The sequence below is a fragment of the Taudactylus pleione genome, unplaced genomic scaffold (genome assembly GCF_031769625.1).
Source record: "Taudactylus pleione unplaced genomic scaffold, aTauple2 ptg000533l, whole genome shotgun sequence".
NCBI classification, from domain to species: Eukaryota; Metazoa; Chordata; class Amphibia; order Anura; family Myobatrachidae; genus Taudactylus; species Taudactylus pleione.
The window spans coordinates 4,978,059-5,000,416 of record NW_028284935.1 but is presented as its reverse complement, the minus strand read 5'-3'; the positions used below and the strand labels follow the sequence as shown (position 1 = coordinate 5,000,416).

The 22,358-nt window shown below is 49.0% G+C and overlaps 1 protein-coding gene across 2 annotated transcripts in view; it reads right to left on the bottom strand.

Annotated features, from left to right (window-relative positions):
• The window catches only part of DNAAF9 (dynein axonemal assembly factor 9), a 124,081-nt gene that overhangs the window by 37,068 nt on the left and 64,655 nt on the right, over window positions 1-22,358 (bottom strand). For both annotated transcript variants that reach the window (XM_088450890.1, XM_088450889.1), the window contains exons 13-20: window positions 22,104-22,191; window positions 19,890-19,966; window positions 19,122-19,166; window positions 18,997-19,042; window positions 17,613-17,724; window positions 8,668-8,738; window positions 7,877-7,927; window positions 7,131-7,218 (exon numbers count right to left, since the gene is read on the bottom strand). In XM_088450890.1, coding sequence (XP_088307016.1) covers window positions 7,131-7,218; window positions 7,877-7,927; window positions 8,668-8,738; window positions 17,613-17,724; window positions 18,997-19,042; window positions 19,122-19,166; window positions 19,890-19,966; window positions 22,104-22,191 — 578 coding nt within the window. The remainder of the gene's footprint in view (window positions 1-7,130; window positions 7,219-7,876; window positions 7,928-8,667; window positions 8,739-17,612; window positions 17,725-18,996; window positions 19,043-19,121; window positions 19,167-19,889; window positions 19,967-22,103; window positions 22,192-22,358) is intronic.

Sequence of the window (22,358 nt, the reverse complement as noted above, 5' to 3'; positions counted from 1 at the left end):
GCAGCCAAAAAGGAAGCATCCTGAGAGGCAAAGGAAAACAATGCCTAGAACCTTAAAAAGGTGTGGACAGAAGACGACGTGGCCACCTAGCAAGGCAAACCAGCCAAGGCGCCACAGCGAGCCACCCACGAGGGTAACATGGCCCGAGAAAAAACAAGCAGCAACAACAGAAAGGCCTACCCATGGGTAGGCCCCTGAAGAAGACATACGAGGCCGTCCAGCCAACATATGGCCATAGGCCGGCCATCCTTTCCTGTTAAAACCAGAAATCTCAGACCACCAATAAGGAGTCCGACTTCCGTCAGGAACTTTAAAGGATCACATAAATCCACAGAGGCCGGACCACAGTCAATGAGGCCACACCAGCCGAGAGGACTGGGGACTGAATGGCCGCACCATAAGTTCCAGAATAATATGGAACCTGAAAATCACTAAGAAGAAACACAGGGTGAGAGCAACTCACACCCTGACAAGATGCCGTCCAGAAGAGGGAGCCACCTGAGAATGCTCCCAATTCCGACACTCACCTGGTTGATATAAACTCCCTGATAGAAAGAGAGAAAGCCAAAGCAATAGACCATGTAATGGCTATCACAACCAGCGGTTCCATTAACTTTCCCCGGAGTTAACGAAGAACCACTACTAACTCCCAAGGAGTCTCTAGGGAGGACAAATGGAGGCATAATCCAGAAAACACTCCAAAGGATGAACTGGATATCAGAGCGGAGCAATTCCATATCCTAATCATACTGACAGTGTAGAGATCTGCCCTGTCAGGAAGGCCAGGCCGAGGGTGAAACCCAAGCCAGCCGGAAGGAATGCCAGAATATCTGGAAATCCTTGACACCAGAGGATTGTATCGATAGGTATAATACCATAAGAATTATGGCTGCCACAGTTTGTGGTAGGTCCCAGCAAAAGCTGATCCATGTGCTCTAATCATTCCAACGATGACAAAGCCAGGGAAGCCGTAAGACCACTGTAGGGACGTAGTCAAAGACAAACGACCCAGGTCCAAGGCAAACCCCAGGACCCTGAGACAACAGGTCTGGGCAGTGAAGCATCAGGAATGGAGTATCAATGGAGAGACTCCGAAAAACCAAGTACCCCTGACATCTGGGGCAATCAGGAGCCACCAGCAGGAAAGCATCTCTGTCTCGATTGAAACACTTCCCTCGAGGAAGAATGGAGACTGGAGAACACAGGTACGCAAATTGGAAGAACCACTTCACCGACAAAGAGTCACTGAAGGTTGCTTCAGAATCCCCAGCGTTGGACTGTAACACCATAGTGTGATAGAGTCAGAAGGCCATGAGTGTCACCTCAGGAGGGCCCCGCCCTGCTCTCCAGGAGATGAAACCTCTCTTGGGGAAGAGACTAGTCCCCGGGATGCACGTCGTGACGGCTGAGGACTCCCGCTTCCCAATGGAGAGCACCTGAAATGAACACTGTCGAGATGGTCGGGAGGAGACCCTCAGACAATGTCCGAATGTATGACATACCTGACATTGCCACCCAACGAACAGTATTGCTAAAAAGGAAGCCACTGTTCTGACCCTGTCGGACTGAACTTTTTCAGGTTCACCGGGAAACAAGGGCTATGCCAGAGTGAAGGCCCAAGACAGGCTAAAGTTCCAACAAGTTAATTGACAGGGTGGAATCGACAGACATCCAATTGCACTGAAATGGATGCGAACCAGATACTGTCCTTAGCAAAGAATACCCTGGACGAGATGGTCATAGTCACCCGAAAAGGGACCGACTTGCCTCTGGGGAGAGCAGCATCGTTTGAACAGTGATCAGACAGAAAAAACTTGTTCCATCTGGAGATAAGCCAATTATGGAAAGGCCTGGAATGGAACTAAGCCCATTCCACCCTTCCAAAGGCAGACACTGAATAGTGAACCATGCATCCCAGAGTGCAAAGACATATGTCGACTGCGCAGACATCCATGTACTCCTAATGGAAGAGTGGAGATGCCGTCTTACGCCAGAAGAATTCTCAGCTTCTGAGAATCCAGCAGGGCTCCTAGGTGAAGAATACCCAGAGAGGGATGCAGGGAGGACTTTTTCCCCATTGATTAAACGTCTGCACCCTGAAGAAGCCACAGTCAACCTGACCCGGCTGTAAAGTACCCCGGCGATCCTGCTAAGAGCAGGAGGCCATCCAGGTACAGGAGCATTGGGATATACTGAACAGAAGAACTGTCAGAAAATCCAAAACGCTGGTAAACCCCCGTGGGGCTGAGAACAGTCCCAACAGGCAGAGCCCGAAAAACCGTAAGTGCTGTGATACAGCAAACCTCAGTCCATGCTGAGGCAAGGTCTCTGTAAGTACCCGTAGGCACGCGTCCTGTATATCCAGTGATACCATAAAGTCCCCAGGTTCCAAACATAGTATGATGGAGCATAGGGATTGCCTCCTGAGCCCAGGTAGCTTTAGGAACTGGTTCAGGGAATAGAGACAGAGAATAGGACAAAGAGGACCACATTCAGCCACCGCACCAGAAAGAAAGCAGAACAACCAGTCCCTCGCTGAGAAAGTGGGGATGGCCCAATTAGCTCCGCTTACCCCAACAACTGTATAGCTTTCTGGATTCGTAAGGCCCTGTTCGGGTCCGAATAAGGGCCTGCGCACCATCACATAGAAATAGGCCGCCTGAGCAAAGAGAGGGCGTACCCTCCTACCCACGTAGCCGCGGCAACTAGACACTAGTACCTGGTGAACTGAGAAAATCGCCATCTCCCAGTGGTAGGCCTGTCTCGTCATGCTGACGATATATCCGTAGGTTCAGAAGCAGGATCGGCTGGCAGTCCAGGCCTGCTCGGTTGAAAAAACAGACCTTTAGGCTGACCCAGAGGACAAAAAGACTTAATAGACTTAGTCTGAAGCCCTGTAGTGGACATAGCTGAAGGCGGGAAATTTGTACTGCCACTGTCAAGGTCAGGACCCAACAATATCTACCCTATAGATGGTATCTGCACCTCTGCATTCCCAGAGCTCAGCCATAGGGTATTACGGAGGATACAGTCGCAGACGGAACTCTGAAAGTTAGGAGACTGGTATCCAATATAGGCATGTCCACCTATGACAACTGCATATATTACGTGAGCGACCAACTACATTTGAACCCCAGACGTGTTGGTGGGGAAAAAACATTACAAATGCATCAGCTCAGTATGCAATAGTATTAACCAACCATGCTATAGCCCTGGTAGGATGGGTAACAACCCCTGAAAGCGAGTATACTGATTTCAGGCAGAGTTACCACCTATGGATCAGAAGTATCCGACCACGCAGGAATGGGATGCGTAGTAACGTCTGTAATCCGACGAGTAACACGCCCATCCACCCCATGAGGGGCTCGTGATGACCCTTAGGGAATTTGGGACAGGAGGCCAAACACTGTTGTAATACCTCATAACTGACAACAGCCAGAGTCCCGCCATGCGATCCCCCCGCTAGTCAGCAACAGGGAACCAGAAGGCACGCAATACTGATGGTGTATGATACAGGTGCAGGTCAACATTCACTCTAACCAGAATGGACCTGCCACCAGCCCTAAAGCAGGGATAATAATACTTGAAATAGGCTTCCCCCCGTGTAAGAGGGAAAGAGCCCAAAACAGTATCCAGTTCACGCAGAGCCAACTGGGAAGTAACCACAGGGCGTCAACCACGCCAATTTGCGTTTCGTAGAAAACGACACCACCCAGGGTGGCTGTGGTAATTCCTGCAAAGGGGAATGACAGACTATTGTGGCACCAGGGGGAATTCATATACTGCGAAAAACCCCTGCAGGGAGCGGTAGCCTGTGTCACAGGGGAAGAGTGCAAGATACCCTGAGATGAAAAGGGCAGCATGGTGAAGTAACCCCCAGGTAAGGTACAACAATGGGGCCCGCCCGGCGATCCGCAATTAAGAGGATCCCGAGAAAACGAACCGCCCAAGGGGGTCGTGAAAGGGGCCGGCACCAGATGACGCCACACACAGAACCCTTTATGGAGTTAAATCCTCCGCACTAACACCTGCAGCACATGACTTGCAGGATATCAAAAATGACATATCTGACCAACCTTGGAGGAAATATCAAGCAGTGCTATACTGGTCCTGACTGATGCTAAAATTAGCCGCAGGGACCCATTTTCAGCGTATGCAACACACAGTTCCAACGAAAATGTGGCAACGTGCAGCACGCAACAGTATGTGACAAACCTCACAAATATCAACGAGTATATAAATGTGAGGTCTCAGAACCACCCTAAGTACAGCTGTATTAGGGCAGATAAGGAAAAGGGATAGATATACACTGACAGGTGAGAGAATTAAATACAGACAGTCAGCACTAGCATAAGTCACATACCATGCAGATATATACATATATACATAAACATGTCATATAATATACTGCACTATTACACTGCATTCAACTTACCCAGATTCAGTGTCTGGGAAGGCTACAGCGCTGTGTACACTGACCTGATGGTGAGGTACGCAGGGGGACAGGACTCACTGCCATCTCCGGAGCTCTGCCGCTGCACCACAAGAAAATGGCCGCTGGAGATCTCAGAAGAAGCGTGGCCCGCGGAGGAAGCAGCTCAGCGACGCCAGACTATACATACTGAAAGGCGCGCTGAGCTGAGGGGAGGAGCCGCTGTAACAGGGAAAGCTTCCTCCCCTGGCCGGCTATTAACCTCCCGGGACGCCGGCTCCCAGCGCCGATCAGTAAGTCCCTGGTGGTCTAGTGGACACACGGGGTATGGGGGGCCCGCCGCCACTGCCGGCGCCTCCGGTCTGTCCCTGGAGACCGGAGGCACAGGACTGCTCCCCGTAGATCCGGCAGCAGTCCTGGGCGCCCGCAGAGTCCGGCTAGTACAGACTCTGGGGTCCCGCTGAGATCCCCAGATCTGTACTGGCGTCTCAGCGCCGGCGGGGTGACGGAGCGGCAGCTTAGACGTCCTATGGACAGTCCGACGCTGCCGCTCTGAAAGTCCAAAGTAAAAATAAAAAACTCTGTACTTAGAAAAAAAATATATAGCTTAGGGGCTGCTAATCAGCTCCCCACTGCACTAAACGGTGACCCGACTCCGGCCGGGCACAACTTAAACTGAGGTGCCTCTGGCTGGGGGTGGGGTTATAGGGAGAGTGGACCCAAGTGCATCCTGGGAGCTAAAAGCTTTAACTGTGTGGTGCCCAGATTTGGTTCCCAACCTATACCCCAAGGTCAACCCTGTGGACCCCCTATGGACCCTGAAGTAGAAATACTGATTCAGTCATGAAATATATGGGTGATGATATCACGGGGATCCGGTCTAAAGATCTACAGTAAAAAGATCGACCATGTCTAGACGGACACCAGAGGGTAAATTTACTAAGATTAGAGTTGGTGGAGACTGCAATCTCGGGTGAGTTTAGGCATGTTTTTCATCTCGCAAATCTACTAAAGACAAACTTGGGTGAGTTTGGTAGAGTTCTCTTTTCTCACTTGTAAAACTCGGGTGAGATTGCAAACTCGAATCTTCTCACTATCGGACAAACTCAGAATTACTTTTCATGAAAAAGATGCAGTTTGCAAATTTACTAAGATTCAGGATTTCAATCTCGGGTGAGATTAGAGCAAACTCGCAGAGAAATTGAAGTTTCAAACACTCTTAATGTATAGTGTTTTTATAAAAAATAAATAAATAAAAAAATATATAGAACGTAGGGGCGTGTGCCCCCCCCCCCCCCCCCAAATCCATAACCAGCCACGGACTTCTCAGCCGGTCCTGGTTCCAAAAATTACAGGGAACAAAATGAGTAGGGTTCCACCGTAATTTAGGAACCAGTACCTGGTTTTAAATATATAGGGGTGAAAAAATGGTGTACTGGTCCCCCTATATTTAAAACCAGCAGCGTACCGAAAACGGCCAGGCTGTAATGCCACAGCCCGGAGACCCTATTACCAGGGCTCCGTGGCCAAAGCATTGTCAGCCCAAGTTGGGGATCTCAGGGGAAGTGGGGACCCCACAAAGAAACCCCCGAAACCCCAGGCTTAGTCGGAAGCCCAGGGCTCTTCCCCGCACCCCTGGGCTGTGGGTACGGGGATAATAAAGTGTAAAATCAAATAAAACTATTGTATTTTACAGTGGAACTACAGGCGCCAGCATGCCTGCCCTTTGGCACTTGTGGAACTACAAGTGCCAGCAGGCAGCTGGCACCCGTACTCCCACTGTAAAATATGGACCGGCTGACAAGTCCAGGGCTGGTTAGCCTTTTGGAGGGGGGACCCCACGTCATTTTATTCTGAAGAATCTAACCCGTTTTTTACAGGTCTAACACACAAGCAGCCTGCACAGATCTCACTGATATGTGCAGGCTGCTAGCTCGGGAGAGATTTGCAGAGAGAAAACACTGCACTCTCGGGTGAGTAATCTCATCTTCACTTGCAATTCGGGGGAGAAATCTCGATCTGCTGCACCATCGGCCATCTCACTTTCAGCTATACTCACTTTGAAATTTGAGAGATGAAAAACGGGAAAATCACCCGAGATTCGGCGATGCAAATCGAGAATAAAAAAAACAAAACTCGAACATTCTCGATTCTTAGTAAATTTACCCCCAAATGTTAGACAGTCCATAGGTCGACGGGGACAAGAGGTCAACTGTGACAAAATGTTGACACACTAAATGTCGACATGTAAGAAGGTTGACAGGTACAAACGGTCGACAGGGTCAAAAGGTCGATACAAAAATGGACGACACATAGGCACTTACCCCGGCGGTTGTGGTTAGGCACCAGGAGGGAGGGTTAGTCACTTACCAGAGGGTTAGGGTTAGGCACTAGAAGGGACAATTAGGATCAGGCACAGTTAGGGACCAAGGGGAGGGTTAGGGTGAAGATTAGGGTTAGAAAAAAAAAAAACTACAACCGTGTTGACCTTTTGATTCCGTCGACCTATTGATTGTCTAACATCTGGTGTCAGTCTAGACATTGTCTACCTTTTTACTGTAGATCTTTCAGTCCACACCAGATATCACGTAGGGGGTCCAAGCCCCCAAATATACATAATAATGTAGTCAAAAACTTCAACATTGTGTGTGCATGGAATACATTGCCGGAAGCCTACACTGTGGCCCTAAGGGCTTACCTTCCTCAGGCGATATGTGCTGGCTACTGGAACACATATAGGCCCCATCTCCACCGGACAGGAAACTCCCGAGAAATGATTCCTGTTCCTGGAAAGCAGCAGTGACAAATTATACCAGCTTCACAACCAGTCTATACAATCTATTCATGTCACGCATATGAAAGAACAACTATGGGCCTCATACAGACCCGCACGCAAATATCATCTCAGTTGCAATTCTTTACGGATCGCAATAGTGAAAATATGTGACAATCTCTTAAGCTGACCAGAGCATAGGGACGCCCACTGCTGCCTTCTCATATCCGTCCGACGACGTACAACAGCGTGACCATTGGTAACATCGACGCAGATCGGGTAGTCACGCAGCTTCCGAGTGTAGTCTGACCTGGTCTCAAACGCATCATCTGTCCCGACACACAGAGCTTTCATGCTGTTATGGAGATTGCAATGGCTAATTTATGCAGGCACGGAGATTAATCGGTCCATACACGCCTGCGTTTGCCCAGCCACCTCCCGTTACCTACCCCAGACGCTGAGAACCTGCCACTCACTCTGCGAAAAGGCGTAATCGCAAATAATCCGCTGCGTGTGGGCAGTGCGGCCTTTTGCGCATGCACAATTGCTAACAATTGTGCAATCTGCGTAAACATTGTCATTTGCGTGCGGATCTGAAGCAGGCCCTATGCACTGTAAGGTTAGGCCTGACTATAGCTGAGTGGCCAGAATGATCAGTCGCCCCTTCTCACCTTCACAGTACTCTGAGCTTTCTCAGAAAGTTTTACTTCATTATCTTCAACCTGCAAAACAAAAAAGGCAAAATAAATGATTAGCGTAGAATGATAAAAAGCCGAACACTTTACACATCAGCGTAACTGCAGAGAAGGAAGAGGTCATATATTGTCCCTATTTGAGAAAACGGTATCTATACACATTGTTGAACTGGTTTTATCGTTAATACTAGAATGCGGACAAAGCATCAAAATGGACAGGATTCCTATGGAGTCACGCACAGGCGCTGCTGGCAGCGTTTTCATCACTGCAGCCTGCTCTGCTTGCATCTAGCATTTGTTGAACATCTACTAGAGTGAATGGGCCCACAATGATCTAGAAGGAAGGAAATAATTCATAATCCCTCAGGAGAGAACAAGTATGGCTGCCAGACACAGCCCGTATGCTACACGGGCTCTCAAGCCTATCATGTGATGGCTGAGGGCAGAATGGGGGAAGGAGCAGGAGGGTATTCCAGTGCAGAAATCTGTAAGAGAGGCTTTGTGACTGTGGTTGCCAAGCAACTCTCTGGAAGAATTATTAACATTCATTAATAGCAGTCTGCATTTTAAAATGGGATTGCTACTTTAAACCTTTAAGCAACAGTTTACTCGGTCAGGTAAAAGAATGAATAATTATTTAAGGCTTACAAAGTTCATGTATTCAGCGTGAGAAGATCGGAGGAGGTTACACAGACCCTGCCTCCTATACTGGAGGCTGCACATGAATGCCTCTTGTACATAAAACCTTGTATAGACACAATACTAACCAGCCATGACATATAGCGTGGAACAGCAGCAGTCAGGATGATGTAGTTATTATCGGACGTAATAGCTCCATCTGGGAACATTATAAGACATACGTGTCAGTACATTAATGGAGCGATCATGCGTTGTCTGGAAACTAAACATGAAATGATGTTCTATTTCCTGACCTATGGGAAGGGACTCCTACATGACCTGGGGACTATCTGTACATTATATAATCTATACACTTACAGGACACATACATATATCGCTCACACTATAGTATACGCCTGTCCTGGGGATCTGTACATTATATAAACTGTACACGTAAAGACATATATGGACTCACACTAAAGTACATGCCTGTCCAGGGCAGCTCATATTGTCAGTCCTAACAGTTTAGGAGTACCATATTACAGGATATCGTAGAAATCAGTCATGTATTTATGAAGACAGTAATACATTGTTTGTAAATTAACGTATGTTTCATTACAATGTGTTTCTGAATTGTTACTTCCCACAGACAAACACCATTGGGAGCTACGCAGGAAGAACAACACCCAGTGTATAATTATAAGGCACATTATTTATTCTCCCACTTCCATGTTTATCTGTTAGTACAAACACCAGAAAATACGCAGAGTGTTCTTCCACCCGAAAAGGCATCTCCAAAATAAATATTCACACCCAGTCTCATCACATCCCATCGCTCCCACCTGTCCCAGCCAGCGAAGGAACTGGTATGTCTGTTTATATAAGCACAGTATCAGGAACACGGGAGACTGGATGGTTTATTTGTGTTATACAGCACATTTCCAACACAGCCCCTGCTGTACGGATATTCCTAGCCAGGACTTTTCATACAGATATGTCCTTTCTTAAGACGGATACGCACACATGTAATTATCATGACGATCACCCGATATCGACTGATTGGCCCGATAATTGCATAGGTGTGTAAGCAGTAGCGTTAGCCAATATATGGCTTCAAGCTGTTCTGCATAGGGCTTTACTGTTGTTCCAGTCACGCCAAATTGCCCCTCTTGGCACGCTAGGTCCCTTGCAGCTCAGCCGAGCATCTTTCCCACTCAAAAGGTGTATCTTTTAACACAAATAAGATAATTGGAAGCGATAAAAATACATTTCTAGTTTACGCTGATCAAATTTATGTGTGACATTTGTACATCTGTGTGCGACTAAGGGCCGTATTCAATTTCAGGCGTTAAGTCCGGATTCGCGGGAATTTACCACCGATGACGTAATTATCGCCCGTTTTAGATTTCCTCCGTATTCAATTTGCAAGACTTTCCGCCTGGGCGTTAAGTCAATGCAATGTAATAGGCGATAAAGTATCGCCTATGAATGGCAGGCGTTAAAAAGTGCAGAATTGGGGTTTTGGGGTGCAACATTTCTGGAACCCCCGTGCAGCCTTCAGACAGACAGTCTCCCAAAGGTAATCTGTGTCAAAAAATAAAATAAAATTAAGGGCACCCCAAAAATTGACTTTGAAAAAGGGGGGATTAAAAAAAAAAAGGTTTGGGTACAAACTTAAAAAATAGCGAACTTTACTCTGGTGTGGTCCCCAAGTATGACCCAGGTGTTTTTTTGATTGCAGGTGTTTGCGGCAGGAGGGTTTTTCACGATTTTTTAAAATCACTTTAGCAACTTTAAAATATGCTGAACCCCATTTTCAAGTACCCCAAATTTTATGCCCATAGTTGTTTTGCCGAAAAAAAAACAACTTCTAAATGCTCTTCTGCATCACCTTATGCGAAGCCGCATTTATGCGCCTGCCACGGCTATTAGAAACCCCGACTTCCTTCAGTAGTTAAAAATGGGGGTACCCATAGTGATCCCCCATGTCTACACATCTTTAGGGGGGTCCCTAGAATATTTCCCGAAAATTCCCGTTTTTTTTAACCTACACGATCCACAGACCATCTATGAGTATGTGTGTTGCCACACATGCTCATAGCTCCCGAATGCCAGCTGACGGCACATCCACGGAGCTGGCAGTCCCAAGAGCCAATCAGCGGCCGCGCTGACTGTAGAGCGGCCGCTGATTGGCTCTGGCTACTGACAGTTCACACGTGGTGTGACTCGCCCATAGTGATCCCCAAGGTCTGGACATCTTTAGGGGGGTACTACAATTATTTCCAAAAAATTCCCGTTTGTTTTCACCGATCCAAGTATCGCCGGGTCCCGTTTTCTCCTACTCTCAAATAGAATACGGGGACGTGAGCGATACTTTAACACCGGAAAAAATATGAGATATGGTAAGAACTTACCCTTGTTATCTCTATTTCTACGAAGTCCATAGGGTTCCACAGGATACCTTGGGGTATAGGTGATGACGTCAGTCTTCAGGCACCACAGAGTTAAAGTTTTCAGCCTCCAAGGATGCATCTGGGTCCCTCTCCTATACCCCGCCCCCGGGCCAAGGCATCTCAGTTACGTCACAAGCCATAGGCCGGAGGAGGAGAAGAAAGAGAGAGAAGAAAAAAATCTGGACACTCACAAGAATCACATTCTCACCATAGGGAGACGGAAAAACCGGTGACCAGAATAAAGCCCATCTGCAGTACAGGTGCGACAGGGCGGGAGTCCTGTGGAACCCTATGGACTTCGTAGAAATAGAGATAACAAGGGTAAGTTCTTACCATATCTCATATTTTCTACTACAGGGTCCATAGGGTATCCACAGGATACCTTGGGGATGTCCCAAAGCAGTATCCTTTAAGGGTGGGGACGCTCCTGTGCTGAGAGGAGAATCCGCCGCCCGAAGGAAGCATCCTGAGAGGCAAAGATATCAAAAGCGTAATACCTCACAAAGGTATAGACAGAAGACTACGTAGCAGCCTTGCAGATCTGAACTGCAGAGGCACCACGTCTAGCTGCAAACGAAGGACCCACAGACCTAGTGGAATGAGCCCTCACCAAGGAGGAAACTGGAAGACCTTCATGAAGATAAGCTTCTGAAATTGCCATACGAATCCAGCCTGCCAAAGTCTACTTTGAAGCAGGCAAACCCTTTTTACGGAAGCCATAGAGGACAAACAAGGCGTCCGACTTCCTAAAAGAAGAAGTGCGGTCAACATAAATTCTCAATGCCCGCACAACATCCCAAGTGGCGTCACCCACTGAAAGTCCAGGTGAATTGAAAGCCGGCACAACAATTTCTTCATTGATGTGAAAACTGGATACCACTTCGGGAAGGAATCCCGGACGAGTGCGAAGCACCGCCCTATTCCTATGAAAAATCAGAAAAAGGGGTCTACAAGAGAGAACCCCTAAATCCGAAATCCTTCTGGCCGAGGCAATGGCCAGAAGGAACATGGTTTTAGCTGTAAGCCATGTAAAGTCCACTGAGTCCAGTGGTTCAAACGGCGGTCCCTAGAGAACTCTCAGGACCACAGCCCAATTCCAAGGCGCCACCGGTGGAACAAAAGGTGGCTGAATGCGAAGAACACCTCGCATAAAGGTGTGCACATCAGAGAGCGCAGCAATCCTACGATGAATCCAGACTGACAGGGCAGACACCTGCACTTTCAGAGAAGCCAGGCGAAGCCCATGATCCAGTCCAGCCTGTAGGAAAGCCAACACCCTAGACAGGCGGAACTCCCTAAGGGAATACCCTCTAGGTCTACACCACCGGAAGAAAAGTATGCCACACACGATGGTAGATTCTTGCCGAGGAAGGTTTACGAGCTCTTAGTATGGTTTGCACCACGGAGCTAGAAAAACCCTCTGGACCTTAGCATAACCGTTTCAACAGCCACACCGAGTCAGGTCCGGGTGAAGACAAGGACCCTATGACAGCAGATTCGGTCGTAATGGTAACCTCAGAGGAACGTCTACTGACAGACTCTGGAGGTCGGAGAACCAGTGCCGTCTGGGCCACTCGGAAGCTATCAACAGTAGCATACCTCCTTCTTGATTTGAATTTCCGTAATACCCGCGGAAGAAGGGAAAAGGTAGGCAAACTGGAACGTCTACTAGACGGACAGGGCATACACCAGACACGCCTTTTCGTCTCATGTTCGAGACCCGTACACCGGCAACTTGTTGCTGTGTCGGGACGCCATGAGGTGTATCTCTGGAAGACCCCACTTGTCCACCAGACTCCGAAAGACGTCCTGGTGTACAGACCACTCTCCCGGTTCCTCCTTGCTGGTTTAAATAGGCCACCGTGGTGGCGTTGTCCGACGGGACCTGCACAGGGTGACCCTGGAGAACCGGCTGTGCCCGCTGGAGAGCTCTTGACACCGCATGGAGCTCCAAAATGTTTATAGGAAGCTCCGCTACCGCCCGAGTCCACCTGCCCTGAAACAAGTGTGGACCCGTGACAGCTCCCCAGCACCGGAGACTGGCGTCCGTTGTTAACAGGACCCAGTTCGCCACCCAGAACGGGCGACCCTTGTTGAGGTGGGTCGTCTGCAAACACCAGGTTAGAGACAGACGAACATCCGGAGTGAGCCCCATCGTCTGGGACTTGAGACACTGAGGCAATCCATTCCATCTGGACCGGATCAATAGCAGCAGAGGTTTGGAGTGAAACCATGTCGAATACCGACACCATTAAGCCCAATAACCTCTTTGCCAAGTGTATCGACACTCGACGACACTGCAGACAACTGCGCACCCTCAACTACAAAGCAACGATCTTTTCCTCCATCACAAAGATCCACTGCTGCCTGGAGTCCAATAAGGCCCCGAGGTGCAGGATCCTCTGAGACGGGGTGAGAGTGGACCTCTGCCAGTTTGTCAACCAGCCGTGACGTTGCAGTATCGCAATCGTCAGATCCAGATGGTATAAAAGAAGCTCTGGAGACCCCGCTATCAACAGGAGGTCGTCCAGATAAGGCAACAGTCGGACTCCCTGCGTCCGCAGGAGAGCCGCCATGACCTTGGTGAATACCCATGGAGCAGTCACCAGGCCAAAAGGCAGTGCCCGGAACTGGAAATGTTAAATGTTCATTGCAGATTGCCAATCTGAGGAACTGCTGATGGCGCAAAAGAATAGGGACATGCAGGTAAGCGTCCTGGATGTCCAATGACACCATGTAGTCCCCAGGTTCCAGTGCCAGAATAATGGACCGCAGGGTCTCCATCCGAAACAGAGGCACCCTCAAGGACTTGTTGAGGGCCTTTAGGTTTAGTATTGAACGGTAAGACCCATTGGGTTTCTGCACCAAAAATAGAATGGAATAGAAACCCAGGCCCCTCTGGGAAATTGGAACATGCACTGAAACTCCGGCCTGGAGCATAATAATGTGCAAAACCTTCCGCAGTACCGAGGCTTTGCTCTGGTCTAGCGGAAGGCCTGTCCCGAAAGGAGAGGGCATACCCGTGAGAGACCACCTCCTGAACCCAAGTGTCTGTCGTAGTCCTCGACCAGCACCGGGCGAACTGAAGCAGGCGCCCCCCACTTTGGTGTCCCCCAAAAGGAGGCCTGGACCGTCAGGCCGCAGGTTTGTTATCTGACCTAGGAGCCGGACGTCTGGTACTCCAGACCTGTTTCTTGGGCTTGGACAATTTCTTGGTCCCAGCCTTCAGTGGAAAGGACTGTACTTTAGGCCTACCTTGGGCCCTGTGAGGCCGAAAGGACGACCCACCAGCACTAGAAGGAATCGTAGCAGACGGAAGACATGCAGATTTTGCTGCTGCCAACGTAACTACAATTTTGTCCAGATCTGGACCAAATAGTACCTGTCCAGACCTTCTAATCCCTTTTTGGAATCCGCGTCCGCTTTCCAAGAACGCAACCATAAGGTGCGACGAGCAGCCACGGCTGCAGAGGAGATCCTAGAGGTGAGCATACAAATATCTAAGGCCGCTTCATTAATGTAAGTGGCCGAGTCTCGGAGATTGCCCACCAACTCGGTCTGTTCAGCCGAACAGTCAGAGTCCAAAGACGTCTCCAAATTATCCGCATAGCGCTCCATAGCTCTGGCTACCCAACACACGGCCAGAGCCGGTCTGGATGCTTCCCTGCAAGGGAATAAACGGATTTGAGGCAGATCTCCACTTTGCGGTCAGTGACATCCTTCAAGGATGACATCGAAGGCATAGGCAACGTGGCACCTTTGACTAGGCGTGTGACATGTGAATCCACTTGCGTAAAGGATTCCCGCTTAGAAAAAGGATTGACCGCAAACGGATAAGCCACGGCTAAGCGTCTCTGGGGCTGAAACCGTTTACCTGGATTTTTCCACGCCTCCTCTAAATGATCCACTAATTGATCAGAAAGAGGGAACACCGTAGCCTCACCCTTAATATCCTTAAAAAGGCATATATGAATGTGGCCACCAAAGGATCAATATCCTCAATAACTAAAGCCAAGCGGACCGCTCGAATAAGACCAGGGATATACACCTTGGACTTAGCGTCCGGCTCTTTGGTACGGAGAGGTTCTTGGTCAGATAGATCCAGAATCTCCCAATGATAAGATGTCTCGTCGTCATCCCCATAAGGATCAGATAAAGACGCCAATGGCCGTTATGAGGCCGCAACACAGACTCCCCCTGTAAAACATCTGACAAATGCTGAACCGATGTAGTTAGAGTATTAACCCACGTAGGCTCCAGAGAAACCTGGGAAGGGACAGGGAGACTGTGGGGTACCATCAATTGTCTCGGGAACTCCCGCATGGGTGACGACACCACTGACTGCTGGGACAAACCCGTCTGGGTAAACGCAGGTGGCGGAGCTAGCTGACCCACAAGGGTTGTAAGCGCCTTAGCGAAACAAGCCCAGGGAGGTTCTTGTACCGGGACCGTGACCATTATCGGCCGTGACAGTGCCAGGCACTGGGGACATAACCCCTCCGCGTTACCCTCCCCCTCCGCTATTGGTACCTTACATTTAGTACACATGAGCTGGAGAGGAAAATCAGACATGATGGTAAGTATGTGACACTCACACCTATACGTCTTGGTATAGTGTGAATAACACCCTGCACACCGCGCACCGCAAGGGCTTTGAGCAGAGCAAGATCAGGGACAGTAATAAAGCTGACAGTAGAAAGTGAAAGTACAGACAGCAGGCTAGCAGTTCAGTCACATACAATGCAGAAGAAACAAATCCCTGCACTATTAGCGCTGGTTCTCAACTACTCAGACCCTCAGGCTGGTAGGACTCAGCGCTGCATACACTGACCTGTGACAAACAGAGGAGAGGTATGCTGGGGGACCCAGACCGCAATGCCACCGCTCACAGGCTTCCAGCAGTGTTCACCATGCTTCAAAGATGGCCACCGAGGAGCAGAAGATGAAGGAGGCCGGCCTGGGGAGGACAGCTGACACACTGTGACCAATCAGGCAGAGCAGAGAGGCTGTGTGCAGCAGGGGAGGCGCCGGCCGTGAGACAGGGAAAGCGCGCTCCCCTGGCATGCATTTAACCCCTGGGACGCCGCAGCGCATGCCGCTCAGCAGCGGCCCGCTGTCCCAGGGGGTAGTGGAAGCGCAGGTTGGTCGCCTGGCTCCACGCTGCAGCCAGTCCCCAGGGAGCCCCCTGCATGGGGACTCAAGACCATGTGACCAGCGGGGACCCACCGCGGGACCCCGCTGCTTACCTGCTATCCCCTTGGATCCGGCCATGGTCCAAAACATCTGGGGACACCGCTAGCCGTGACCCCAGATGTCTACCAGCATCCCCAGATCAGTACCGGCGGGGTGTAGGGGAGACGGCATGGACGTCAGTACTGACTGTCCATGCTGTACTCCCAGATGTGCAGCCAGCGCTGCCTTTAAAAGAAACTTCAGGGGCTCTTCACAGCCCCCCTCTGCACAGTGCCTCCGACTCCGGCCAGGCACCGACGAAACTGAGATGCCTTGGCCCGGGGGCGGGGTATAGGAGAGGGACCCAGATGCATCCTTGGAGGCTGAAAACTTTAACTCTGTGGTGCCTGAAGACTGACGTCATCACCTATACCCCAAGGTATCCTGTGGATACCCTATGGACCCTGAAGTAGAAACAGGCGAAGCCAGTGTTAAGTCCGGGCCGCGTTAAGTTAACGCGGCTCGGCTCAAATAGAATACGGGCTTAAGTCTAAAACTTTGTAAATAGGTCCCCTTTGTGAGCGGTCGCGTTTTTTTCCCCGCGCAGAGTTCCGTTCTGCTTCCTCTGTGACTTTGTATATATGTAAAACCAGTTCTTTTGTCCTTCGCATCCTATTGCCTGCGATGCGACATTGGGCGGTATCCTACTAGTCACGGTAATTTGCTGTAGCTGACGGATCCGGCGGTCGCCATCTATTTAGCCCTGAGAGCCGCCACTTATAGGGCACTGTAGTTTCTCCTGCCTCAGGCAGGCTAAACAAAGTCAGCTGGGTTTTTGTTGCCGCGATTGCGAAAACACACAGGTTTCACGGACCCTGTGTGTTTTAGGAAGAAAAGTCATTTTTCTCGCAAAAATAAAAAAGGGCTCTAATTGTATAGCCCGATAATGACCATCTGGCAAAAAACGATTTAAAAGCCAGTTTTTTTTCCCGCAGAAATATATACATGGCTAATTGGTTACCGGCCTAAGACGCAAAATGTAAACAAAAATAATAAAATGTTCTTGCAGGGTGGCACGCCCTGCCCAATTTGAAGTCGCCGAAATGTGCCCTGCCCTTATGGAGGCGCACGCGCACGGCATCTATTCACACTGCGAGGGGAGCTTAGGGGCAGCCCATGATCTCCATGAGTGTTGGGCACTCCCCCCTACAATGATGAAATGGGGGCGCGTCTCAAGGGCATGACCCCTTTTCTAGTGACCACGTCCCTTTTTCGGACGCGCACGCAAATCAGTGCCCTTCAGCGACAGCCGCCCTGCCCACCCAAGTAAAACAATAAAATACAGTGCGAAACTCCTCTTGGAGCGTCTCATTCGTGCATTGCGTCTAAGGAAGCCCGGTAAGTGAGGACTTATCTGTACAGCACTTGATACAAAAGGAAAAATGTCATATCATCACAAACGTTTGTACCTTTGTCTCGAACAAGAATTTCTGACTTCAAAAACGATTCAGAGAACACAATGGATCCCAAATTCCCTCTTCCACCTTGCAGGTCAGGAATGTCAGACACTGTCATGGAAGCCTGAAAGATGAGCGCACGCCATGACCATCAACCACTAAATCGCCCACTCCAGTGCGCTATTCCATACAATATATCACTTCTAGATCTATAATTAAAACTTACTGAAAATAAACAAAGCCAATGATGAGTTACACTTTGGGCCAGGTTCAGTGACCTGTGAGATACATCGGGGGGCGCTTTGCGGGCTATCTCTCTGTAGCGGATTTAGTCTCGCAGCACATGGAGGTGCGAGAAGAAATCAGGATAACGCTACTAAGCTTAGGAGCGCAGCTTCAACAAATGGTGGCAGCCTGTGCCTACTTGAATTAGCCCCTATTGACCACCAAATATAGGTGACTTTTGCTTTAATGGAATTTGGAAACCCCAACAGTACAGGAGTTAGTGCTTATGTGCGCGGATGGATTTATGGGCCTGATTCAGACGCGCTCGCAAGCGGGTCGATGGTGGCCCAGTGCGCAAGCCCCGTAGCGAGTGAGACATTCATTCGCTCCGGAGCTCGTAGCAAAACTGGGCGGCTCTCGATGTTGATCGACAGCTCGCTCCGTTTTGTAGGCGGGTAGGGGGGGTGGCTGAACAAAGGGAGGAGTTACCAAAGAAACGCCTGCCGTTTGTGGGCGTCCCTACTGACATCACTCGTGATGTCAGTAGTGGACTTCCTGCTCTATTAGAGCAGGAAGTCCACTTGGCATTGAGAGTGCTGAGACCCAACAGGGTCTCCTCGCAATGCCGATGGTCGCGATAGCCAGGCCACTCGCACAAGCTGTGGGTGGTCACCCACAGCTGTGCGAGCGGCCTGGAGGCCGGTTTTAAAAAAAAAAATAGGGATGCCCTGATTCAGAGCGAGCGCCTCTGAATCAGGCCCTATATCCGCCTCTGCTCTGCTGCATCTATAAACAGGTGAATAGGGGAGAGAAATACAGGCATGTAGGGATCACCGATACAGAAGGTTGTACTTTAGCCACCCTTATTATTAAGTAAAGCACTTGTGCACTGAACTCATTCCTCATCTCTTATGAGGATCCCTCCTCCGTTCATCTGTGACCCCAGAAGAGGAAGAGAAAAAGCCTCCCATGCACTCATTAGCCCCACAGAGAGATTTACCCCATAGTGACAATGAAAATATAATACCATCTCCTATTCCAGGAGAGAGACTGATGGGAAAGGACAATGACCCGGGACCCCTGTGCCAATATACGTGTGCCTTACATGCCTAACAGATCAGATTGGTTTCCAGGGCAGACATATGCAGAAGGTAAATATATATCTACTTACAGTCTTAATTAGATGTATGCTATCATTATGGTCCGTCGGCACAATCCTAGAAATAAAGAACAGACCATAAGCATTTAGCAGGTTACACCCAGTACGATGTGGTTACTAGAGAAATGGCACTTTACCTGCCCAGACTGTTCACAGCTTCAATCTGAAATGTTACTTTAGACCTGAGAACAAAAACCTTGTTACTTAAAGCCCACTGACAGTATTTTATCTTACATTACTGGTCATCCAAGGTGTCTATTCAGATAAGAACTTTTACTAAGCTGGTTACACAATTACCCGACCCAGTGACCGATTTGGCAAGCTATACATTTAAATTTGCCCGCCCTGTTGTGCCGTCAAGTGTCGGCGTTTCCTGTGGTCGATGGGTCGTCTGTACACACATGCAGAGGTACAGATATAACTGCACGATATATCGGCATCGGATGTGCTGCAGGGCCGACTTGATGTGTCTGTGAACGACATATCGTTTCTCGACCTAATGAACGATATATTGTCAAGTGTGTACCCAGCGTAACAGAAGTTATTACTAAAGTGTACACAAAGGTTACTAAGTTTGTCTGTAGAGTTTATTGGACCTTACATAGCTGTTTTGTCTTTGTCCCAATGCATCTTCATCTCCTCCTAAAACCCTTCTTCAATATTAATTGTGTGTGGCATTCCTCTAACATAGCAGTTAAGGAGGGGGGGGATTTGGGGTTGGTGGGGCAACACGAGGGGTGCAGAGGGAGTTCCTCATAAGCACGTGGCATTGTGAATCACCTGGTTACCCCCTGTGTTATTACAGCCCCCAGCAGCGAGCACAGTGTAATTAAACTGTGTGTTGTCTTTGGTCTTGATTCCCATAAATGTTCTATTTCTAAAAAATGAGAAAACTTCCATCAAACCTCAAAGCGGCTTTCATCTGCACCAGATTAAAGGAGTCCAGCAGCAGCCAGAGATTGTGTTCCGCTACTTCCTTTGCCTGTAGGAAAACACAAAGTAAGTCACATTAGCACATCAAGGTCCATTCAGTCACTAGATCACAAAGTGAATGAACGCTCAGCTGTCCTTATTATGGGCATATCTAACGCTCAGGAGAAAGCATGTCATGCATTCACTGGTAACCTGTGACATCATCTACTGAAGCATTGCGCCCGTGATGTCACTGGTTGCCAGTAAACTCACAGGCTGCTTTCGTCATAAGCCCCTCCCATACAATGGCTGCCTTCAGTGTGCAAGAGAGGTCTATAGTGTTTACATGGTATACTTCCAGCCACTGTTGATGGGTTTCTACTTGTAGGTCATAACAGATCTCCTCCACTTTGCCGATGGGTGAAGACTTATTGTCCTTTAAGTGACGGGGTAACAATCGTCGCCATTCTGCACTTCTCTCTGTTATCAGCCATACAGGCTCATACCGGCGTTTCCTAGTATTGCCTTACACATGGAAGCCTGGTACATGCAGAGGAAACTCGCTACATCTGGACAATTGCTGCAATTCAGAGGTGGACGCAAATCCTGTCGCGGCCGTGATCCCGTGAACACGGGTTGTTAGAAAATGTGCAAATGACGCAGCCTTCGGGATTTGTATTGAGAGACCCACTAGCGGCGTATCAAGTCGGCAGCTTGGGTACAAAGACGCACCCTCGGACTTCTGGGAAATCCTCCGTTCGCTCAGAATGTTCATCAGAAGACCCCACTGTGTCCGAATTCGCAGTCGCTAGCTGCGAAACGCTCTAAAAAGTGTTGTGACAGGCCTGCGTTTTAGTCGCCACTTCTCCATGACCTCCAACCTAACTGTCACTGTCCATCACGGTCCATGCGCAGGGCAACTCCGACGCATGCGCAGAGTAAAAACACTGTCAGCGTGCGACCGAAATTAGCGCTACATCCACCTCAGAATCCGGCCCAATGTAATGCGGAGAGTTACAAACCACAAAATCTGAGAGCGCGCGCTAGGCTTCAGCGTTACCAAAAATACCTCCCCACAATGACTATTTACATGATAGTACAAATCCATTCAGTAGAGCAGGCCTGGCCAATCTGCGGCTCTCCGGCTGTTGTGAAACTACAAGTCCCAGCATACCCTCCCACCGGTCATCTGGTTAAACAAGCTGGGAGTTGTAGTTTCACAATAGCTGGAGAGCCACAGGCCTGATTCAGAGCTGGACACCGAGGCCATTGGTTGCCATCGTACAAGTGTATAAGCCGCACTGCAGCGATCGCATTGCGATTACGAACGCACAGAGGATCCCATTACAAAGTGACTGACAGGTTGTCAGCATTCAGGAGGTGCTAACGGGGGGGGCGGGGGTTAGAAAAACGCAGGCGTGCCTGTACGCTACATGGGCGTGCATAAATTAGCAACTGAGAGTGCATGCGCAGCTCTGGGCGTTAAGATGGCTACTCCATGTGCGTCGATGTTACAGATATTTACGCTGGTAAGCAACAGCGTACGCAGGTTAGAAGGCAGCGGTGGGGGTCCTTATGCTCGGGTGTTCTTTTGTACCATTAGCGTATATTTGCAACTGCGTTTCGTACGAAATTGCAGCTGCGAACGCATTAACGGCCATTTCTGAATCAGTCCCACTGGATAGCCAGGCCTGCAGTACAGTATATCGATATCAGACTTTCAATAAAAAAGACCCCATTGAAAATCTACGGAAACGATGATACGAAATGTTAAATTATGTTTTCATAAGAACACGGGTGGAAGAGGCTGATCCACATAGCCTCACCACCCACAATTCCTCTCCGGTTATAATCCCCATTGTACATACCTAACAGCTATACGCTTTTCCCCCATCACACCTAGATTCTTGTCTCAGCAATGAATGTCTGAAAGTCTTGCCTATCCTACAGAGCAGAGATTCCCAAACTGCCATTACAGGCCAGGTTTTCAGGATATCCATGCTGGAAGGTAACTTAATTAGTGCATCAGTCAATTTCATTTAACCATCTGGACTCAAGCATGGATATCCTTAAAACCTAGAGAGTATTAGCAGCAAGGCCATGTAGGTTACAGGCTCTGGGATTGTACTCGGGGTAACATTATCTTTTACTCGGCCAAAGCTACTGGTAATGATAAAACCAAACTGCATTCTATATACACAGATTACCTTGGTTAAACTTGAGGACTTGACGTAGCATGCAATCCCAGCAAGGACAGCGTCAACCACCGCCGCATAAATCTGGGACAGCAAGGTACTTAAAGTGGAGAGAAAAATAAATTTTACAAAAGGCATTAAATGAAGCCCAATAACAAGAGATATGGTAAGAACTTACCTTTGTTATCTCTGTTTCTACGAAGTCCATAGGGTCCACAGGGTTGACCTTGGGGTATAGGTTGGGAACCAAATCCGGGCACCACGCAG